The 23,304-nt window shown below is 42.1% G+C and overlaps 1 protein-coding gene across 2 annotated transcripts in view; it reads right to left on the bottom strand.

The window, feature by feature from the left end:
* Window positions 1-6,674: 6,674 nt before the first annotated feature.
* Window positions 6,675-23,304, bottom strand: part of banp (BTG3 associated nuclear protein) — a 37,875-nt gene continuing 21,245 nt past the window's right edge. For both annotated transcript variants that reach the window (XM_008293914.1, XM_008293916.1), the window contains 2 exons: window positions 14,565-14,705; window positions 6,675-7,753 (listed from right to left, as the gene is read on the bottom strand). In XM_008293914.1, the coding sequence (XP_008292136.1) occupies window positions 7,637-7,753; window positions 14,565-14,705 (258 nt within the window). In that variant the 3' untranslated portion in view covers window positions 6,675-7,636. The remainder of the gene's footprint in view (window positions 7,754-14,564; window positions 14,706-23,304) is intronic.

The raw sequence follows: 23,304 nt of genomic DNA, 5'->3' as shown, positions 1-23,304 counted from the left end.
GCTGGCCGTCTCGTGCAGACTTGGGATTAGGCAAGAGAGTGAAAGACTTGGCCTGAGAGTCAGTGCTTACAGTACGGGGCAAATCCCCAGAATCGCAGAAAGAAAGAGACTTTCTGCTCTCTGTTAATGCACCTTTACGAAGTCTCGTAAACACTGTAGAAACACATACCTCTCTCCCCCGTGCATGCATAACAACACTGTAAATTAATGTGAGCCGTTCACACACACACACATACAAAGCGACACTCTGGGAATCTTGATAGGTTAATGTGTGAATAAAAACAGAGATGGAGGGATGCCGTGTCAGACACTACTCTTCAACAGCTCCACAAACCTCCAAGTCCCTGTTTTCCTGGGCTGACCTCCTGGTACGTTTGAACCGGGGGGAAAAACATGCTCTGAGATATCAACCATTTATGGCTCCAGACAAAGTCTTGTACTGCATGCCACATCTGGCATAATCATATTTTCAACCATAACAAAGATAAGAGGAGGTAAATCAAACGCAGCCTCTCTCTCAGAGTACTTACACTTGTGCTCATTGAAAAGCATATTTCTGGAGTTTCCTTTCATCACACAAGAGCTTTGTGGTGTTAACAAACAAGCAGTCGTTCTCCCATGGAATCAGAGCTGGCCTCGGTCCACACCAGACGACCCCTCTCAGTCCCTAATGTCTCTGAAAACAAAAGGACCATTCTGGCATGTTAAAACTCACAAAGTGTGAACAAAAACACACTGTGAGATGCAAAAATTTCCATTTCTGCCCGAGGCTGTAAGTAACAGCTCCAGCCTTCTGTTACCTGGATGCATGTGCAAACAGCAACGTGGGGTTTTTTTCAGTGTCACTGTCAGGTGCTCGGCTCCACTAGCTGAAAATACAGCATACTATCTATTATCTGTCTACAAAAATATTGTACAGTATGAAAGCCTTCCCATGGATTTTGAGAAGAGGCCGGGTTCGTCTCATCAAGTTTCCTGCTGCTTACAGTAAACAGTCGGCCTCCAGTAGCTCATGTAATGAACTTCTCTCATAATGGCATTCGATGCTATTAAAATGTGTTGCAGCCACTTGCTCAAACAGACCACAGAGCTCATTGACTAAATGCCTCTGGTTCAGACGCTTAATATCTGCGAGCTAGATTAGATGTTTATGGTCGCGTCACTCATAAAACATGGAAGGCCTCCTTGTCATCTCAGACATGAGTTCTTGTAACCCACCCCCACCAGCACCACAAGACACATCTCAAACACTTCTAATATCTCACATCAGATAAATCATGTCTAATTCGTAAGTTATGAAAGATGAATGGTTTGCCAAGTCGCCTGGGAAGTTGTGCACAGGTAAGGAAGGGTTCACCTCCACTGAGGCTGCAGGAGGTAAACAACAAAAAAACTGATTTGGTTTCACTGACATGTCATATACAGTGTGATGCAGTGAGCTGAGACACTTTTTTTTTTTTCTTCAAATGCTTGTTTTGCTTCTGTTTGTGTGGTTTGGGGTCCTTGGCAGGGTGCACCTGCTTCATCCTGCGCGTTCACACGTTTGGTGACTGTCACCTGAGGCGCAGTGCGCGTCACAGCACCAGAGAAACAAAAAACAGCCACATCATTTAGACTGGCTGCTTTTGAGTTAATGCCAGCGGCTAAACAGAGGGAAAAAACACCATGAAGAGAAAACCAGACAAGCTAAACAGAAATCATCTGTCCAAGGCAGTTTCCTTCCTCACGTCATGACGTCCCGAGTTCACCTTCAGGACAGCGACGTGACGCGCGTTTTAATTAGCGACACACACTTTCGAGGAAAATCCAACTTACCTCTGCCGCTAAAACTGGTTCAATCGAAAGGTCCGAGCTGTCAATTTATACAAGTTAAAGTTTTCAGGAAAGTCGTCGACCAGGAAGCATTTTGCAGCCGCTGTCTTGGATGAGTTCGTCCCCCTCCTCTCTCTCACATCTGGTCCCCAAACTGCAGGAGAACCTCCCATCCAGGCAGCCTCAGCTGGACTCTGCGCGCCCACCTCTCATTGGTTTTACTGCCTTTTCACGAGTCAAGGAGCTTCCTCCGCTGTCTGATTGAATTATCATGCGTATCTTTGAAGGTCCAGATAAAATAAACTGGCTGTAAGATTCTCCTTCAGACTGGCCGTTTCCAAGTGAGTGTGAGCAACCAGTGGCCGAGTCAGACAGGTTTCATAAGGGGGGCCAGGCTGAGACCATTCTGGGGGGTGGCACAGCGACTTGGTCATTTGTTTTTTTCAGCAAATTCTTGTTGGTTAAAGAGTCTGGTTTGTTTATGCAGGAAAGACTCTGAGTATATTAGGCTTTATATATTAACCTAAATAGATTAAACACCTGGAATGACTTCTAAAGTTGTGTTTTTATTTTGTTATTTCAGTTATTGAATAAATTCACAATATAAATACAATTGAAATTACAAAATATAAGTGCACATGAGGCAAACTTGTCAGTGTGAGGCTTATTAGACATCACGTGATGTCCATCGAGCCTTTTGTTTCTGCAGATCGTTGGTCAATATTGCATTTTTTTTTATTTTATTTTTTTTTTAATCATCCACTCTTAAACTAACAATAATAATTTTAAAAAAGCATACAGATTATTTATACATAAAAATAAGATGCATTTTTATCCTGTCTATGTACTTACGACTTTATACTTATAACACGAAATATTTGAATTGATGCAAAATCAGTGTCAACAGTTTCAGTTTTGTCAGACCTGATCGGTTATGTGGCACCTTACCGATCTGAAGGCCTGATCAATAAATCCTCCTGATGTCCCAGCTGCAGCGCTCGACAGGGTGAGTTCGCGAGGGCTCGAAATGGTACAAAAAGGAGGAATGGGACGCACTACTATGACGTTGCTTTAAACACTTCATCTTTAAAAAATGCGAATTGGGACTTCCATTCACAGTATGAGTTACTGCTCAGTTAATCCATCCTTGTTTGTCACTTTATAGTGTTTACACATTTTAGCAAACTAATATAAAACAGGAAAGCCGTGAACATCTGTAAAATCAATGCTGACATTTTAAAAGTACAAACTTCGACAAATGCGTAATAAATAACGACAACAGTGAGCAACTCGATGCTGTCACTTACGGATAAACTTCCTGATGGATTTCTTCCCAGCACCATGCACGCTGAGTTTGTGTACGTTTGGTGGGGAGCGAGACAATCACGTTAATACGGAACCGATTTCACAATGAACTATGAGCAAGTCCATCCGGAAAGTCTGCAGATATACACACTTACACTTGACCATTTGACATCCTTCTGTTAAGCTTTGCCATGTGAAGAGCAGAAGGCTGCACGGTGGAGCGGTGGTTAGCACCGTTGCCTCGCTGCAAGAAGGTTCACGTGGAAACTGCATGTTATCCCCGTGCAGCGTGGGTTCTCTCCAGGTTCTCCAGCTTCCTCCCTCACAGTCCAAAAACATGTTGAGGTGGTTGTCTGTCTCTAAGTGTAGCCCTGTGATAGACTGGTGACCTGTCCAGGTGTCCCCCGCCTTCACCCTGAGTCCGCTGAGATAGACTCCAGCCCCCCCATGACCCTAGTGAGGATTCAGCGGTGTATAGATAATGGATGGATGGATGTGAAGAACAGGCAACAGTTACTGTTTGCTCAGTCTCTATCATCCTAGCTTGTAACTCCTTCAAGGAAGTCATAGGTGTCTTGGTGGCCTCCATCAGTCGCCTCTTTCTTGCACAGCCACTCAGTTTTTATGGATGGCCCAGTCCAGGCAGTTTTCTGCATGTGTCTTATTCCTTCCATTTCTTAGTGATAGATTTGACTGTACTCCAAGGGACAGTCAGTGACTTGGAAATGTTCTTGCTTGGAGTGTTCTTGTGTCTGATTCCCGTATCTGGAAGGTCGTGACACTGGTATCTTTAACCATCGATCACTTGAGACACATTCACTGCACTCAGATGATCTTTTATTTTGCTAATTGTGTGACTTCGAGCACCAATAGGCTGCACCTGTGTCCAATTAGGTGAGTCATTTATGTATCACTTGTTTTCTTGTTTCATATTTTGAAATAATTGGCATCACTTTGTAAAAAATGTGTTTTCATTTTGATGCAAATTATTCTGGCAAATTTTTGCCAAATTAAATTGACCAAGGTTCGATGTTGAAATGCAATAAAAAGGGAAAACCTGCAAGGGGGTAAATACTTTTTCTAGGTAAAAAAAGTTATTGGGTGTAACTTCAGCTCTAGGAGTGCATACGTAGCCTTTTAACTGGCCTCACTATTGGTTGTGTGGGGTGGCCAGACTTTAGCCTCAGATCACCCTTTGGTTGTAAAAGTGTCCTGGTCAGTGCAAGGTTACTAGAAATAATGAGAGGGGTGAGGAGCGAACGCAGCAGTGAATTTATACAAATATATATCAGCTACTGCATGATACAGATAATATTTAGACAGTTTCAGAGAAAATGTAATGATATAACCTTTAAACCAAACATTAATAAAACTATCTAATGAGTTCAGCAAGAAATTGTGATAACCAGCGGTGGAAAGTAGCTACGTACAACAAACAAAGCTTTTAGGGTTGTTTTTTTGTTGAGTGGCATGTTGTAATTTTATACCTCTACTCCATTTCAGTATCTGTATCTGATAAACCACAATCAAAAACAGTTGTGAGGTGGACTCCATTAGATTTACAACATTTACGTTTTATGATAACAATTACGTAAGAATAATAAATCCTGCTTTAGGATTGAAATTTTCATCGTAAAACACTCACAGATGCATGTAGTTTTTAGGTTAACTCAGGTCCTCCTACGTCATGCATTGACAAAACAGAACACATCTCCTTTCCACATGGATCACCAATTGTTGAGTTTGTAGTATATTGTGTGCCCTGTGGTCATTTACTGCACTCTAAAAACTACATTTATGCATTGACACAAGAAAACTTTGAGTACTGTGGGCCAGGAGCTTAGCAAAGTGATATATCACATCATACGTAAAACAAAAATATTGTCTGATCAATGCAGATCTTATGAGAAACCTGTCATCTTTTACCCAGCAATCAAATGGGGTGTTAAACTTTTGGATGTAGCGACAATACTTTGACATCCCGAAAACAGCTAAGACTGTCACCTCCCAATATTATAAAACAGTCACACATACAGCAAGAAACTGAATCCCATAAATCCGGATGCTAATGTGCAACAGGAAACACAATCAAAGTGACTGGGATGTTTCTAAAATCAAACTTTGCCTTCCTCATGACCTTTTGGAGGCAAGTGAGAGAGATGAGTATGTGTCGTTCACTCCACCGCTGCGTAATCTGACTATTGACCTGAAAAAGATAAATACTGGCCATGGAAAGACTGGTTTCCTCAAGATAAACAATTGCTGATTTATGATCCTTGAGACACATTGTGTTTGGATGTTATTGCTCCAACAAATATGTTCGCTCATCTTTGCACATCCCGAGGTTACTCCTCCAGCCTTGTTAAAAGTTTGAGCAGGAGACGACATGCGCATGAAGTCAGCGCCAGGCGAGCAGCAGAGGTTGGTACTTGCACGTTGCAGCGGATGCCAGCAGAGCCGCTGAGAAGGAAGGAAAAGATACAGCGCCTGGTCTCCGTCTATCACTCCTCTCCTTCTCTCCAAACATGCATTCTGCTTCCAAACAATCTCATTTCACCATCTATCATTCATTTCTGTTTTCATCAGGTTATCTTAGAGGCAGCCTGTGAGAGGGCCTGTTGCCGCGGTAACCACTCCAGCTCCTGGACGCATCCCAGGGTTGTAAAAGTGAAGAGCAGCGTCTGATCCGTTCCAAGTCCAAGATTTAATAGGGGGCTGGGGGGTTCCAACATCTGAACTGAGCTACGACAAGAGATGGACCCACCAGACTATCCCATGAAATTTTAGAACAACTTAGTGTGTAATTTTAAAGGGGAGTGAATGAACTTTACCACGGCTTCCAAAGGAGAAAGAGGAAAAACATGAGTGGGAGAAGAGGAATATGTAGGAGAGGCAGGAGAGGGGAACGGACAAGATGAAGAGGCCGAGACAGCAACAGCAGACTGAAAGGAAACAAGACGAAGCAGCCAAAAACCATGGATGTTGTTTTATCAAGTTCATTTTGTCGCCTCGTTCTTATCCGCACTCCAAAGTACACTATTACATCATACCGCGCATGGGAAAGCAACCCAAACCAACACAGTCTCAGGGTGTCTTGCTCTGTTCTTTCTGGCTGCAAAGATATCATTAGCGGAGCATCGCTGTAAGTACAGACAATCCCGTCTTTACTTAAAGAAAAACAGCTCCACATAGTTCACACAAAGCGACAGATCATCGACCATAATGAGGTCAAGATATTAATTCCAATCTTAAGACTCACTGAAAGCAGAGTTTTGCTGCCTGTTTAGTCGGGATTGTTGACAAAACAGTAGCCTAATCCGGTGGTTATCGAAGCTGACATGATACATATTTACTTCAAAAATAGTCAATAAATTAGCTCGACATGAAACGAGACCTCAAACCCAAAGTATCATTTCAGATTTTCTTCAGTTGTCTATTTGCGAGGGATGAAAGCGAAGTCATGTCTCGGAAAAACTTTGAAGCTATTTTAAATACCATGACTGATGGAAATAAGGAGAAAATATAGAAGAAGAAAAATACAAAAAATTAAAGGCCGCTTTTTATGGCCACCACAAATATTCTTTTATTCACATGAATGTATCAGTAACAGAGACAAAACGGGGGGAAATAAACAACTTCAATGTTTCCCTGGCAGTCTACAGGCCGCTTGTACTGTCTACCACTGGCACCATCTCTTCTATTTCATGGTCTTCTACCTCCAAAATTAAAGTCCCCCAAAAATTTCAGCATGTTACAATTAGATAAATCAAACAAACAAACAAAGCTGTGCGGCTGAAGCAATATGAAAACAAGCTGAACAAAGTAAAGGAAGGTGGAGGCTCATAGCCCGGAGACATGGTATGGATCGAATCATGGCAAGTGACAGGAAATCAAATTAATCACGACCAAGAGTAGCTGTCCTCAGCTAAATGCACTTTCCACTGCAGTCCACTGTGACACAAAATGACGAGAGAAGGAGCCCAGTGCTGGTTGTTTGAGGTGGGATTCTGGGGTTTTGCAAACCCTCTCGGGGGTTTTGGGGTTAGCCAAGTAGCTTATGTCCAAATAACTCCACTATTTTCCAAAGCCGACGTAAACAAGCGTTTGTGCTGATGAAGTGGCAGGATGATGGTCCGCATAAGCAGCACCCTCCCTCGATAGACAATAATCCCACTGTGTATTTTGCGGTGGGCCAGGTCTTTCTGGTGATGAAAACACCAGAAGGACCACAGTTGATTCTGGAGTATCGTGGTCTTTTCAAGTTCTCTGTGAACATTTCCACATTGCAGCATCTGTTTGGAAATGAATTGAGCAGTTTGCAAAGAAAAAACAGGGGAAAAAAAGTCTTCTTTCCTCTGTTTCGTCTGTGACCTTCGGTATTTGTTTAAAAAAAAAAAAAAAACACTTCTAGCTTGTTTGCTTGTCACACTGTCAGCGTTTCTTGACCTCTGGTTCTATTGAGACTCATCAGGTCGGGCTGTCGAGCAGAGTTCTGGTCCGTGCTGAACCCGAGGGGCTTTCAGGTGGCCACAGAGGTGACAATCTGGACAACCTCGCCATTGTCTCCGTGGATGGCACCCTGGATGGCCTCTTTCACCTCCATGTCAGCTTGCAGGGCTGGGGCCAGTTCAGCAGCCTGAGACACATGAAAGAGTGCAGAAGGAAGAGGTGATGAACGGGACGACAGAGAAATCCTACCTGTGAAACGTTTGCTAATTTTGTGGCATCCTGCTCGAGCTCACCGGTAGGGATCGAGTTTTAAACTGTTACTCGTACCAAATTAGTCAGAACAATCGTACAGATAAGCTCCAGGAGCATCGAATTTGTGTCAAACCCTCCACTGAACATGATCAAGATGGCGCCAACGGGTGCAGCGAATCATCTGTAACGTCAATTCGGGTTGTAATTTGCTGTCACTCTATTTCTGCATATATGTTGTCAAGATGTCTCCACTTTACGTTTGTGACTGACAAGCACTTATTAACAGTCAAGCTTCTGCTGGGACTTTGACAGAGCAATGAAAATACTGAAAACAGGACTGAGATTAGAGTGGGAACCTGTCCAGATGGAACCCTGCCTTCACCCTAAATCAGCTGGGATATGATCCAGCCTCCCACGACCACACAGAGGATGAAGCAGTGTAAAGATAATGGATGGATGGACTAAGATTAGTATGTTTGGTCAACGAGATCTTTCGGATGACCATAACAGCACTCTTTGACTGTAAACACTTAAAACATTGGAGTGATCTTCAACAGCTTCTTTAAACTTGATAGATCAGCTCAAGGGTCAAAACTTTTTCTTTTTTTTCCCCCAATTAGGACTCTCTCCAAAAAGGGAATAACTTTAAGAGTCATTCATGCCTTTGTTAGACCACTGTAATTGTTTGTACACTGGTGTGGAGCAGCACCTCTTTAGCAGCTGCAGCTGGTATGAAGTGCAGCTGCTCATCTTCAAACAGGAAAACGAAAGCGTGACAACACAACACCAGGACTGGCCTTCCCCCACCGGTTTCCTGTCTGTTTCAGGAATTACTTTAAGATTTAAGGTTTTAAACGGCTTGGCACACCACCTTGTTTGGCAGAACTCCTGCATTATCTTACCCTGATTAGAGCGCTCAGGTCAACCAACCAGATGCTCCTGGATGGTCTGAAATCCAGGCACACTACAGACTGAAATCACTGAAGAAGAGACACCTCTTCTCGGTGGGATTTGATCAATTAGAGCTCGACACTCTGACTTCATCTGTTGTTGTGCGCTAACTTTTTAATCTCATTGTTTTATTGTCTCCTTTTATTGACATTTGTCTTTTCATCATGCTGTTTTATTGTGTTCTATGACCTGCTATTTCAATCACTTCGATTCAGCTGTTGTTTTTAATTGTGCTTTAGAAATAAATGTGACTTTGTGACTGTAGCATTGCTGGATGACTTAAAAAGCCACGAGAACAAGCTTAAAGAACCCTACAGCTACAGTGCTGCGTGAACAGCTGTGTGTGATGACAAAAAAAAAACTGGAAAACTAATGGAACAAGATGCCATATATTTGCAGTGTTTTGATCAGAATTTTCTGGATAAAGTGGCTTGTTTTTCCAGCGGCTCTGCAACCAGACCACTCCCCCCAGATTGAACTGTTGATATAACCGGTCGGCTCAACTCGAGGTAACACTTGCTATCAGATTCAACAGTTACTAACTCTCCACCAGCTAAAGTTGCAACGCTATTAACTTCAGCACGCATGACTTTGGTGGTCCCATCATTCCTCTGTTGTCAACATTCAGGAACTCCCTGCTGGTGTGTCATGTGTTGCTTGTTTTGAAGCATCTAAACTAACTGTGTTCCAACATCGCCTCGCTGGTTTTCACACACGAGCCTCTGTCTGGGCCAGAGGTTGTTTTTTTTCCTCTACCAACTGTGTGCAAGCGAGACAGTCAGATATTTCATTAGCTTGCACACACACTGAATAAATCAACAATCATAAACCAACCTTCAAGTTCCCTCTCCCACCCAGCGAACAATAATTAACAGGAAACGGCAATTACTATAAAAGAAATGGATAAAGGGCATCGTGAGCACTGGGAAGTTCAGTTGTAAAGTTTAATCTTATTAAAATATGGGGGACAACAGTACTGAGAGGGATACCAAGAGATATGGGTATTGATAAAAATCCTAAAGGTGCCCATCCCTATTAATCAGTCATTATGAAAATGCTGCAACAAAGGTGAATAAAGGTGTTTCCTGTGAACTAATCAATAGAGCTAAGCCATAGTTCAGCCCCCTGCCCCAAAGTCAGTGTGGGAGACAACCGTAGTGAATGGACCAAAGACGGAGGGAGCAGAGGAATGACGAGCCAGATTAGAGAAGAGATATATCAGAGAAGAAAGAGTAAGACAGTTGGTGAAAGGAATTAGAAAAGAAGCAGAGTGACAGGTGGAGAGAGACTTGACAAGAGATGAGCCATTTGTATTTTAATGCTCTCTGACTGTCTCTATGGTCCATGTCAGACAGAGCGAGGTATTGTGTGGGTAAAAACCCCTTAAAAGATGAGAGGTTCATGACTCAGTCCTGGATGATGACCATGAAGAGTGACTCACTCCTTCCTCGAACGCACGCCAAAGGTTCCCTCAAACCCACCTGCAGCATTTAATCCTCCCTTCAGCCCAGCATGCTGTCACTAGACAACAGCGTTGACTGGAGCACAGCTGCACCATGGCAGTACACACAATGCAAAAACACATGAGCCTGACACGCTGTAAGCCCTGGCGGCAGACAGGCCAAGTAAAACTTGTACGAATCAATGTTTTTCCACTAAGAATTAAAACACTGAACAAGTTCAAATGTCACAGCAGGGACTAAAGCTCTTCACTTGTATGCACACAGTTAGATAATCGATCAAATTGTTTTAAATTGTATGCATCAGTAACTTCTGTTTCTTACCATGTTTTAAACAGTTTTTTGTAAGAAGTGTGCTTAAACCGGCTGTTGGTGGTCTGCAGCTCTGATTTTACAGTCAAACTGGAGATAAACTATGTTGTGTCAGAAATTAGCCAGAGATTAACACCAACTTGCAGAAACGCTGCTTGGAATGCAAAAATGTCATTTTGTGTTTCCCCCTGCTTCAGCTGTGTAATGGAAACTATTAAATAAAAAGACAGGAATATGCAGAGATAAATAAATACAAAAGCCTATGTAATTTTTCACTAAGTTGTATAAATGCTACCATATGTCTGGAAACAGATGAGAGCCAGTCTCTAGATTCAACACTTTTCAGCACGGGGGGAAAAGAACAGAGCTAACCCTTTCCTGAACTTTGAACTGAAAGTCAGCAGTGTTTACACTCTGGGACATCAAAACCCCACTGTGACAATAACCCACTCTGTACCAGGCAAGCAAACCCAATGTCTTTGTAATTGGTCAGTGCTGTGCTCTGTCTTTAGCTCCCTGTGTTTGGCTTCTTTGTAAGTTCCTTAAGGTAAGCTTGTAAAAAAAATAACAACCTGAGCATACTAAATGTGTTCTAGAACATTTTTTACATTATTTTGGGACTGATTTCTCCAAGTGTAGCACTGTGTGGTCCGTAGATACTGCATTGTCAACAGTCAGTTCTATTCTGTCCTCCAGCATGTCCAAATGCCCTTGTTGAACCCCAGTGCCATTGAACAGCACACTGATGACTGATCAGACCGGTGTCTACTTTGTTGATTTCTGTCAAGATCTGTGCACAATCAAACATTAGGAAAAAATGAGGTCTTTTTAGACCTAAAATCCACTCAAACAAATCAGTTGAGTAAACAAATAGTTTGATTGCTCACTGCGCCAAGCAACATGGAGCACAGATCTTGGAATACAGTACACAGGGTGGCAATCATTGTGTATGCTCATGAATACACAAATAAATAGTTTTCCAGGGTCATCAGCTTGTGTATGATCCACACCCAAAAAATGTGGTCAATATAAGATGCTTTAACTATCTCCACACTCACAGGGGAAAGGAACCAATTACCTAGACAACTATGGACAACAAAAGGACAACAAGACAGGATCTCACTGCGAGGGCAAAGTCTTAACTAGAAAATTCCAAAACCTGCTGTGTGGCTGGTCAGCACATTTGCTCTCTGCATGTCTTAAAGGGAGGTGAATATGATCAGCCACACTAAAAAGGCTGCACGAAGATCCATATCAGGATCGTAATGGCATTTACGCAGCCGTAAATCAACTTAAGTTATCCCTGTTTACATTATAACAACAGAACAAAGACTTGACTCACGTCAGAATTAGAGGGTACCTATTTTAGCACAGCACTTCAGGGGAAGAGGCAGTAAGGAGAAAATGTGACATTCAACATATTTGGATAAAACAAAACCAGGCAGAACAATGGAAAAGTGCTGTTCTTTTGTATTCCTCGCAGAGTTAAAATGACCACTTCAAAAGCCACTGTGCCGTGTGCCTGCACACCATCCTGATTCCACATGTGGCTGTTGCTCAAACAAGCTCAATCATCAAGGGATTTTAGGCATATCTACTAATTACTACTCTTCTGCTTGTAGCGCTCCATCCACTCCACTTCATTATGTTTAATTACTGTTTGTCCAAACACCTACCATAATGATTGAAAGCTACGAGTGCTTTATTTAAGCAATAGTATGACAAAAGGGGAAAGCAGACTCACTGTACCTGTAAGTAGTTTGGCTAAATAGCTTAAATTACATTCTATTTCAGCATTACAGTAATTACGACTGAAGTATTACAGGATATACACCGACCTGCCACAACATTAAAACCACCTGTCGAATATCATGTAGGTCCCCCCACATGTTGCAAAAACAGCCCTAACCCATCGAGGCCTGAGCTCCACCGTACAGCTGAAGGTGTCCTGTGGTATCAGGCACCAAGACGTTAGCAGCAGGTTCTCTAACCCCTGTAAGCTGTGAGGTGCAGCCTTGGGACTTGTTTTTATCCAGCAGATCCAATAGATGCTTGATCAGGTTTAGATGTCTGGTATTTGGAGGCCAAATCAACTCTTTCTCATTCCTGAGCTTTTTTTTTTTTTTTTTTTACTGTAGCAGAGCGCTAATCATACTGAAAGAGATGACCGCTGTCAGGGATTGTAGGTGGTCTGCAACAATGTTTAGGTAGGTGGTACATGTCAAATTAGCACCCACGTGAATGCCAGGACCCAAGGTTTCCAAGCAGAACATTACCCAGAGCATCATGCAGCCTCTGCCAGCTTGCTTTGTTCCCACAGTGCATCCTGATGCATTCTCTTTCTTCGGTAATGACATATAAGCACGTGTCCCCCACATGATGTAAAAGAAAGCTTGATTCATCAGAGCAGGACACTTTATTCAATTGTTGCATAGTCCAGTTGTGACGCTCACCTGCCCATTGAGGCATGTTAAGTGTCTATAGCAGCTCCAATATGTAACAAGCCTTGATGTCCTAACACGCTTCTGTCATAGCCAGCATCAAGGTTTTCTGCAGTTCACACCACAATAGTTCTTCCAGGGATTGGACCACAGAGGCCAGCTTTTGCTCCCATGCACATCAATAAGCCTTAGACACTCATGATGACCCTGTCACTGGTTTACCTTCTATCCACTTTTTGAACAATGGAACAATGGGATGCTCTGACCAAGTCGTATAGTCATTACAATTTGGCCCTTGTTGAAGTGACTCAGATCCTCACTCTTGTCCATTTTTCCGGCTTCCAACACATCGACTTCAAGAGCCTTTTGTTCACTTGATACTGAATAAATCCCACACCTTGATCAGTGGCATTGCAACGAGAAAGTCACTGTTATTCAATGTCAGTGGTTCTAACGTTGTGGCTGATCTGTGTTTACTGCCTCAGTATGAAACTAATCAAAACTTTATGGTATAAAATAAACGGCAACCAGAAACTTTGGCTACTGATCAGCACCTAATTTCTAAGAATTAAAAAAAAAAAGAAAGAAAGAAAAGGAAACAATAAAAAATACACATAAAAAAGGAATGCATTTGTAAAGCTGCAGTTAGTGAAATACAGAAATGATGAGTTCTGTTTTAATTTTTAGGTGTTGTAGCTGAATTCCTCAGTATGAAGACCATTAGCTATTGGCCATTCCTTTTAAGTGCATGTGTTTTTTTTAACTCTGGAGAAAATACTTTTTCCCTCAGGTAACATTTTTCAGATTACAAAAACAGTATCTTGAGGTGCTTGACACAAGCAAAACAAATTACTGCACCGACTGAATGGCTGTATAGTGTTGAAAAATAGGCAGACAGGTAATGTGAGGTGACTAGTTGTTCAAGCATGTTCACCTGGATGGGGATGTTATTCTTCTTAAGTCATCAGTACAAAAAAAAAAAAAAGACCAACTGTGATAGAAATGCTACAGTCAATTAAAAAGACTAAAGGTGGAAGGCTGTGCGTGTCCTTTCAGGTCTGAGGCACATTGTAGGAGTTTCAACAATCAAATCCTATATGGATTTTGCTTGTACTTGTTTGTTTGGAATCAAAAAGTGCCTTGTAATTGTTTGCAAATGAAATTTTGTGGCTGTGACAGGCATCACCAGAAAAACCTGATGAGAACAGCGTAATTAGTCCCATTTGACATGTCAGATTAAAAAACGATAACGGAGAACAAAGCTAATTTATAAGTAATGGGTTATAATATAACTACAACTAATTATCCAGGCTATTCCCATATTTGAAAATAAAAGAAGTTACTTTAAAGAAGTAACCTTTAAAGCCAAAATTAACTTCAGGAAAAGATATAAAAAGAGTATACTGCACAAATTAATGGCTGATTGCTAATGGACTGGCACAAAACAAGCTCATGAAGTGGGACTAATATACATTACTACTGAGGGTCTGTTTCATCTTAAGCACTTGGAAAGCTACCCAGTTACAATCTGTTTGCATGTGTACAAGAGCCTGGAAGAGTTTGTGTTGTTAGGTCGTTTTACCTGCACCGCAGTTGTGTGATCCGCGACGGGAGCTAGTTGGACGTACTGCACTTGGATGTCAGGGGGGAGAGTGGAGCCCTCCACCGCCGTCGCTCCCCCATCAGCTGACGCAACAGCTATCAACTGGGCCCCACGCAGCACCTAGGACAGACATGGAGGGACAGAACAGCAGAATGTGGTCAAGCATAACTGACGTTTTCCATCCACTGTCAGCATTATCATCAGCCAGTAACACATCTGAACGAGAGACCCTCAATAAGCTTCATGTGACCCACTTGGAAAATCAACAATCTGACAAACTCCACGGGGATTTACGGCACACACAAAGGGAAACATGGACCAAATAAAAACCACCAGCAAAATACCTCATTTATGTCTTATCTGATGTGTTTATGTTCTCTTATTTATTACAGCCATCATTGAGTACAAGCATGATGACAAACAAACACACCGAGTAGCTCTGCGGCAAGGAAAGAGTCTTGCGGTGGTATCTGAGTGGTATAAATAAACATTTCATCCCCACTGTTCTCACTCCTCCACATCCCACCCTTTGTTTATACGTGGAGTAGGAGAGAAACTTTATGGCCCATTCAATTCAATTAAGTTCGGCTTTCCTGGGCTCCATAACATGATATGCTCGTTAGTATTCGTTTTTTTATTTGGGTTCATTTCAATTTAGTCATATTTAGACAAAGAAATAAAGGGAATTGGCAGAGAATAGTTAGCGAGACATCGCAGGGGGATCCTTCTCTCCCACAGTGTTGAAAGTCAGCCAGGCAGCATTAGAGCACTGTGGTTTTGCCGCACTAATTACAGAGCAGGACAGAGCAGCTGGAGTGTTGTTGAATATTCCTATAGTTTGTTGAGACTATTCCTATAGATAGACTGCAACCACAAACACAAAGAATCGCGTGTGCGTGTACACACTCGCACATGGCCTCACACGCGCACACACGCCCACACTCTCGGATTAGCAGAGCCCTGCTGTTAATTTGGATAGTATAACTCCTATGTGACAACAGACATACCAATTAACGTACAATCATCCTGTCAACACAAGCACACAGTAAGACAGATGGAGGGAAATATTCACTCAGCCTTGTTGCTTGTCCTTGTTAGCTTCAGACAGAGGTCACAGACCACTACCACGACAGCTCTCCAGTGTGGCCAAAAGCTTTCCAACAATTCATACTCAGAAGGGGGGGAACTATTTGTTTGAAGTAAGGCATCCCTACATGAGCTGACAGCATGCTTCTATTTCCTACTCTTTCCCAGTTTCGTGGCCTTGGACTGAACACAGGTCTTTTCTAGTGTCTCCTGTCTGGCAGGTTTCACATGTATGTTGTCATGTGAGTTCTCTGTCTGCAGCACAGTCTTCTTCCAGCTGCTCCTGGTGCTGTGGCTGGAAAGGACATGCTTAACAGACAGCAAAAACTGAAGGGCGAATATGCAAGCCTGCAGAAAAACCCAAACCTCACAAACCTCAACTGCAGATGATGTTTGTTGCCCCCTAACCCTTCCAATCCGGGAGTCCCACGCTGCCTCTCTACCCCCGTTACGATCCACAGCTTTGAAGTTTTTAGTCGGTGACTAGCCCCAAAGGTCAAGTTAACCCCCCTCCAGTTAACTCGCCAGGAAGACACTTTGCCGATTTCACCACAAAATCTGCTGCTTCATCACAATAATGTGCCAGGCCCAATTAGCCTTATGGAAGCAATTAGGCTGAGAAGTCGGCCTGACTCACCCGATCAGACAAGCAAGACACTTCAAAACAGACCGTAATAAAGTACAAGACTGTCAGAACTGGGTCAAATGAATCACAGCGTTTGATGACCCATAAAACATTCCTGATCACTTAGAGCATTCGCCTGCAGGCTTGTTGTAAACAGCAATCAGACAGTCGAGGCAATTGATCAACATGTTGACAAAAATGCTTATTTGCTTTCTTGCAAAGAGTTAGAAGCGAATATCAGGCCAGCGACCAGCGAGCTGAGTATTTAGACAGAAATAGCTGAGCAGAGTCAGCAGCACTTATGGTCTTTATTGCTAAGCTTAAAGCTCAGCCTGCTGTCTCTTTGCTCCGGCTGTGCAGACTGTAGTAACACTGGTCTTTCTCAGCAAAAAGGTGAATCAGTACATTTCCTAGAATATCAAACTTGCTTTTTTAAGGAAGGATACATTCGTGAAACAGACATCATCCCTTTGAGAATAAATCCATGTAAACAACGCTCAGTCTGACAGCTCATTGAGAACGTGAGAAGAACCAAATGTACAACCAGCTGCTCATGTGTGTCTTTATTGCAGACATCCAAAGAGATCCCTATCTTTACTCTGTCACACTGTTTTATTAGGAATCAATCATGGCTCCTGCGTCGTGCTTTTTTTCCCATCTGCAATCATATTGTGCGTTCCTACGTGTATGTGCGTAAACATCAAGCATGATGTGTCGGTACTGCCGACTGGTGCGTTTAAGTGTACAATTACCGGGGTTTTAAGGGATGCTATGGTCGACATTTGAGATTGTAAACACTTGTCTCACTCAATTAGAGTCTCAACCTCCATTTGAGAGCAGTTTGCATTCTCAGCTGTGAGGAGCAGCACACAGAGGCTCACAAAAGCATTTACAGAGTTGGAACAGCGTGTGAGATCTCTGCTGCGATTACACAGGAACTTCTCGGGTCCACATCCTGTCCCACGACTTCTCTTTGTCAGAACAACTCGCCTCCACTATTTGGGTGTAATACTTGTCAGGCTTGGCTTTACAGTATGAGTCAGTTGAAAACAACCCGAAACTAAATGTGGATGCAAACCCACTTCACAAGACATGATAATGGAGTGCGGTGGTATAATATTGCGGTCTAATATTTTTCCATACTAGCAAAAAAATAAATAAATATTGATTTGCTGTCTATAATTACCTCAAGGTTGGAAGTTCATATAAAGAATCATTGAACACTATTAAGCAATTGTGTGAGTACTAATGATAATTACCTCTCATTTAGCTAACAGGACACAATCATCATTAGGCTGATTGGCAATGATGCAAAAACAAAACTAATTACAATATTGTATCAACAAAAAGTTTGAAAAGGTAAAAAAAAAAAAAGATGATTGTGCTCGTAGATTGGGTTGAATCAAACAAATGGATTGCTAGCAGAAACAAATGCATTATGCAGCAAAGTGGGAAATGTTTTGAGGGGGCTTTCTTGAAGCACACAAAGTTCCTGACACTGGGAAACTTTACAGTCTCGCCTTGATTGCATAACAGCATGAGTTTTCAACTAAGATCTGGAATGAGTCACTCAAAATGTTGCCAAATATATTAGATTTGATGTCGTGGGCTCAATTTGTCAGAAACAGGGTCCACTGGCGGATCTTAAGTGCATTAGTTACTGTTGACCTCGAGGTTTTAGGGATTGGGACCCTTAAATAATCAGAGCTGTCTGGCTGGCCACCCCCATGCTCAACGAGCCCAAAGAGCAGAGCACACACACAAGATTAAAGGGTTACGATACCCCACCACAGCGCTGGAGAGAAGAGCTCCGAACAATCAAGAGCATCTTAAATTCTGTGCAACCTCTGTTAGCTGCCATGGCCTTGAGAGAAAAGGAAAAGAAAAAATAAATCTTTTACTGATGCTGTAATGCTTTCAGTAACAGATCCAAGACACTAAAGAAATACAGCAATGGGAGAGGAAAGACACAAAAATTAACAACAACAGCAGCTTAATGCAAAAAACATTCATGATCCCAAGACCGAAGAAAAAAACAAGCGACCGGATGAAGACAGCTTTTGAGCCGGTCTTCATCTTTGCTCGTCTGAGAATTTCAAAATGTACTTTTGCTCTTTCACTTCATATGGTGCTAGTAAACTTGAATAACGAGGTATTTAAGAAAGTACAGCATGTTCAGAAATAAAACAATGCCTCTGAATTCCCATCTCTGTCCTCAGACACAGGCTCATTGTAACACAATAGTCAGAAAAATAAGGTTCCATAACACACAAACTTGTGTAAGCTGGCATCAATTCCCAGGCTTTCAGGAGGTCCCAGTTAAACTCAGCTGTGCATCAGATGATGTGATGAGTCACCCACTCAGTATACATATGTGTGTTTGTGTCTGAGTAGGTTTTTAAAGATTTTGCTTTATTTGCTAAAAGTACGCACGATTCCAGCAGAGCACCAGAACCTCGATTTATAAGAAACAAAAATCGATATACACCCTTTCTGTTTTGTAACAAAAAGAGACCCACACAAATCTGGTTTTTATCATTCCCAAAGGAATACCGCCTCCTCTTTCAGATCTGAAAAAAAAAAAGAAAAAAACTAAACCAAAACAGGGAAATGAGAAAAGAAACATTTGGACTTTGGAGTGCCTGGAACTTCCTCTCAGCTTAACAGCCGTCAACAACATCTGCAACTGCCAACCCTGGACAGATGTCCAAGCAGAAACACTAGCTCCGGGTGGGTAGGTGGGGTCAAAGTGGAGGAGTGGGGTTGACTAAGGCCTGTCTGCAACTTGGCTGTGAAGATGCCCATAGGCAAAGCAGTGCTCCAAGTGATTGTTTTTGGACGGGGAAAATGAACACACTGGCCTAAATATGTCTCACTGCAGTCATTAACTCTTTTAGTTACATATGCCTTTTATTTTACCTTTGAGTCTGAGGGTTATTCTGATGTTCAGCTGTGCCTCAGCTCATAATATGACTGAATAGAAAACAGCGAGCTTATGAAACAAATCAAACCAACTCGTGGTTTTAAGCCGCTGCCAACCAGTCAGGTTGCAGTTTACATTCATGTCTGTCCAGACTCAAAGGGATTTAATAAAAGGTATTAAGTGTATTTTTCGGCTGAAATGAAAATGATTACTATGCTGGCGTGTACAATTGCAGTGAATCATACATGTTAAAATATGTGCAAGAGCATGAAAATAAGTGCACAGAGGCATAAAAATGTCAGAAGTTAAAATAGGAGCCAGAGAACCATGGTTTGTTGCTCCACTATGTGTGAATTCTTTCACTTATTGGGAGATAAATGTTTAAACTTCTGACAAGCATCATCGCTATACATCACAGATACATCCATTTCCTATTTACACGCCATTCTTTGAAATACATAGTTGTTCTTAATTACCTTGTGACCTGACCCCTAGCTCCCCATCGCCACCCACACCACGACACTGTTTACACACCAGAGCTCAACACCTGCATCGAATCAAACTCTCTCTTGCATCCTTTGCTTTTGCGACTCCCACCAGCAGCCTGGGAGACAGATTCAGGCAGAGCTCGGAGAGGTTTTACGACAAAACCAGCTTGACTCGAGTTCTGATCCAGAGCAGCAAATCAAACGGGGACTGATGACAAAAATAACAGCCGTAATTAAGCATCAGGCCCCTTAAAAATAAAAAGCCGGAAAAATTCCACCGAAGGTTCTCTAGTGCAAATCCAAACTTTGACTGCCTAATTGACGAAGGCATTTTTACAGTGTCAGTGCACTTCATGATTTAAGATGATGACTCTATTGTGTTTCCAATTATCATGTTTAATTCAATGGAGCCAGCGGAGATGATATACACAGGTTGTAAAACTCAACTAACAAAATATTACACTGCACAAAATACCCATCATAACAAGTAATTCAATCTAGTATTGAGTCAGAGTTTGCAACCGTACATAGATGGAGGCCAAGACATTTCTTAAATCAAATCTCATTTCCCTGACATAATTTAAGTGCTACATCTAATTCTGCTTTTTCTTCTGGCACATCCCTTTAAATATCTATAAACAAATGAAAATGCACTGGAAACTAGATCTCGAGGCGCAACACGTCCAAATGACCTACGACTGACCTGTTAAGTTGCACACTCAAACCGCCAAACGACTGCTCTTGAAGAGAACTCAAACACACTCAGCACCTTTGACACACAGCAGCCGAGAATCCAACAGTTCAGAAACCAGATCTGCTGTGAAAGACATCTGTCATCTTACATCAGTCTGCAGTCCGCTGTAGTTTTGAACTCATTGAGACATCCCATCCATCAAATACGACCTCTTTCGCTACTGCCAATACCCTTTCCAGGGTTATAAAGCAAGCTTGGGTCCATCTCAATTTGTCTGACCTTCCCCTGTAATAATTACCTAACAGCCACATTTATGTCCAGAAAGATGGGTGGTGTGGCTAGAATATTTTGCTGACAGTTTAAAACTTGTTGCATTGGTGATTTTTTCATTGTTGGCATTTTAAACATTTTTCATTGACAAATTTTATGCAGCACATTTGAGTTGCATCGTTAGTTATGAAGGCCAATCCCATTTCTTACTGTAGCCTGTGGAAAAAACCCAAAAGACATAAATCAGACTATGCTGCATACATGCCAAGAGTAATCGAAAGATGACTATTTGAGTTCTGCTAATCTGAGCTATGCTTTTCTCAGATTATAACTCAAACCTGTGTTAAATTCCTTAACTGAAATGTTGACATGACAATGGTTCTACCTTAACTTGCTGACAATCAACCCAGAGTCCATGTACACTCCCTGCATTGAAGCTGATGATGTAGCAACTCTATGACTGGGGAGGCAGGGCCTGCACGAGGCCTGTGCTGATGTGAGTCACACTGAAATGCATCTAAAACATCTGGTCCTTCTTACGCAGACAGCCAGCGACCCTGACTTTGCCCACAAAGACAAAAGAAAACACCACTGGGGGTGTCCTCCTCTGCACTGCTCTGAAATGCTGACTTACAAACATACACACCCCCACACACATTCAGAACTAAGGATTCCCCAATCTGTGGCCCTTTATCTCCAGGCCACTAGGACACAAAGCAGACCACTACTCCTTTGAAACAGGATCCACCACTAGGCCTCTAAATCCTTGAATGCTTACGTACATGCCATTTATACTAAACATTGGTCATAAAACATCTTGTTTGAGTCTTTTCATCTCGTTTTTTTATCCTCCCCTAACACTGTGAATCACAGGAATCTCAACACAAGAAACTAAAATCTTAGGCAGAGAGAAAAAGAGGACAACTGAGCAACTCGGGCTGCGAGCCAGCGGTTTGATTCCGGGACATATCACACCCTGATTCTGTGAGGTTAAGCCTACATATTGTTCAAACATCTGTTTTATGTGTAGAAATGACAAATCAGAACACACTGTCCGTACAGGCTAGACCTGCACCGAACCTAACTGACAACAGGCATCAAACTAGCTGGTGTCTCTGGTTGCTATCACACTAACACAAATAAGAACATCAACACTTGCAGGACCACATGAGTGCTGAAGAGCTGAGGTCAAACACAGTACCTCATCTGTTTTCTGCTTAAACCTACGCTATTCCTTTACTTTTTTTGCTCTCTTTCATCAACTCATCTACCAGTTCTTGTTGCTCCCCAAACCATCACTCTTGTACAATATGTATTGTACTGTTCCTGGTTCTGTGTTTACAAGTCCTGGCAACAGGGCCAGAGGGAACAGTGCCGAGCTGGACTCTGTTCTGTGACCTAGTTCCCACACTGACCATGAACAATGTCACTTGGGACGGTCCAACAGATGCACCAAAACATGTGCTGACAGAAAAGGATGGCAGAGGTTCAACTAGAGGGAGGAAATGAGGTGAGGGGAATGTGTTGAGACTCTAGACAAAGCCGTCTGAACGCAATGCTAAGAAATAACTAAAGCCACTTATGGGCGGCAATAAGGGCCTCAGGGTTGTACCCAACTCAATATTTTGTCGGTCCAACTGGGTCTGGCTGTTCAATATGAAGACTCAGCTATGCCTTCCTTTTTTCTTCATATTGGTTATTCAGAAAAATCGATCGTCTTCAGTTTCTATAATGTTTTCAACTACATTAATATAGTCAAATGCAGAAGAGTCACTGGACATGTGTTTGAGCATTTGGAAAACTGAGAACAGCTGCATGTAATGCAACATTTGGATTGCAGCCTACTTAAATTGCCAACATATAACGTCAGGCTACCATATGGATTTGTCAGAATGATGAGACAGGAGGCAGACACATATGTCTCTTTACAGACTTCTTTCATTTAACATTAAAAAACTATGTGTAAATGAATATACAAATGAAGCAGTTTAAAATCATTTCTCAGCATTTCCCACTATGAAATAACTGACATAAACTTACACATTTCAAGTGGTTTCCTATACTCATGATAAGTGAATTCATGCAGACGGACTTAGCAAAAGTAAGATTCTGAGACATGGTAATAGCAGCCAAGCCACTGCTCCACCTCAGGTTTCAGCTTCTCTCATCAGTTAACCAGCTCATGCTGTCACATGGACATTTTTGTTTCCATTTTTTTACCCTTTCAGCAAAACAATTACACATGAAGCAAAGCCAAGGGAACGCCAGAGTGGCTTAGGGGCACGTCTCTGACTGTCCTCGAAAAACGGGATAAACTGCCCAAATCCCAGGGTGCACATATTGTAGAGACTTATTCCAAAATGTGAGGCAAAAAGGGCTTCCACAAAGTACTGAATTAATGGTATAAACAGTTTTGTTTTTGTTTTATGATAAATTTACAATAAAGCCCAGAAACGTGTTTTTCACTCTGTTATGGGTTAATGAATGTAGAATGGCAACACTATCCATTTGAAATTCAAGCTACGATAAAAACTGTTCAAAAAGAGATGAGGTTGGCATAGTTTCTGAATCCACTCTTTATAAAGCACAGTGACAGCAAAGATTGTAAAAGAAAAAAAGAGGTCATCTGAGGC

Source organism: Stegastes partitus, unplaced genomic scaffold (assembly GCF_000690725.1).
Source record: "Stegastes partitus isolate 25-593 unplaced genomic scaffold, Stegastes_partitus-1.0.2 Scaffold922, whole genome shotgun sequence".
Lineage (NCBI taxonomy): Eukaryota > Metazoa > Chordata > Actinopteri > Pomacentridae > Stegastes > Stegastes partitus.
The sequence above is the reverse complement of the archived record's forward strand: the minus strand, read 5'-3'. Positions and strand labels throughout refer to the sequence as shown.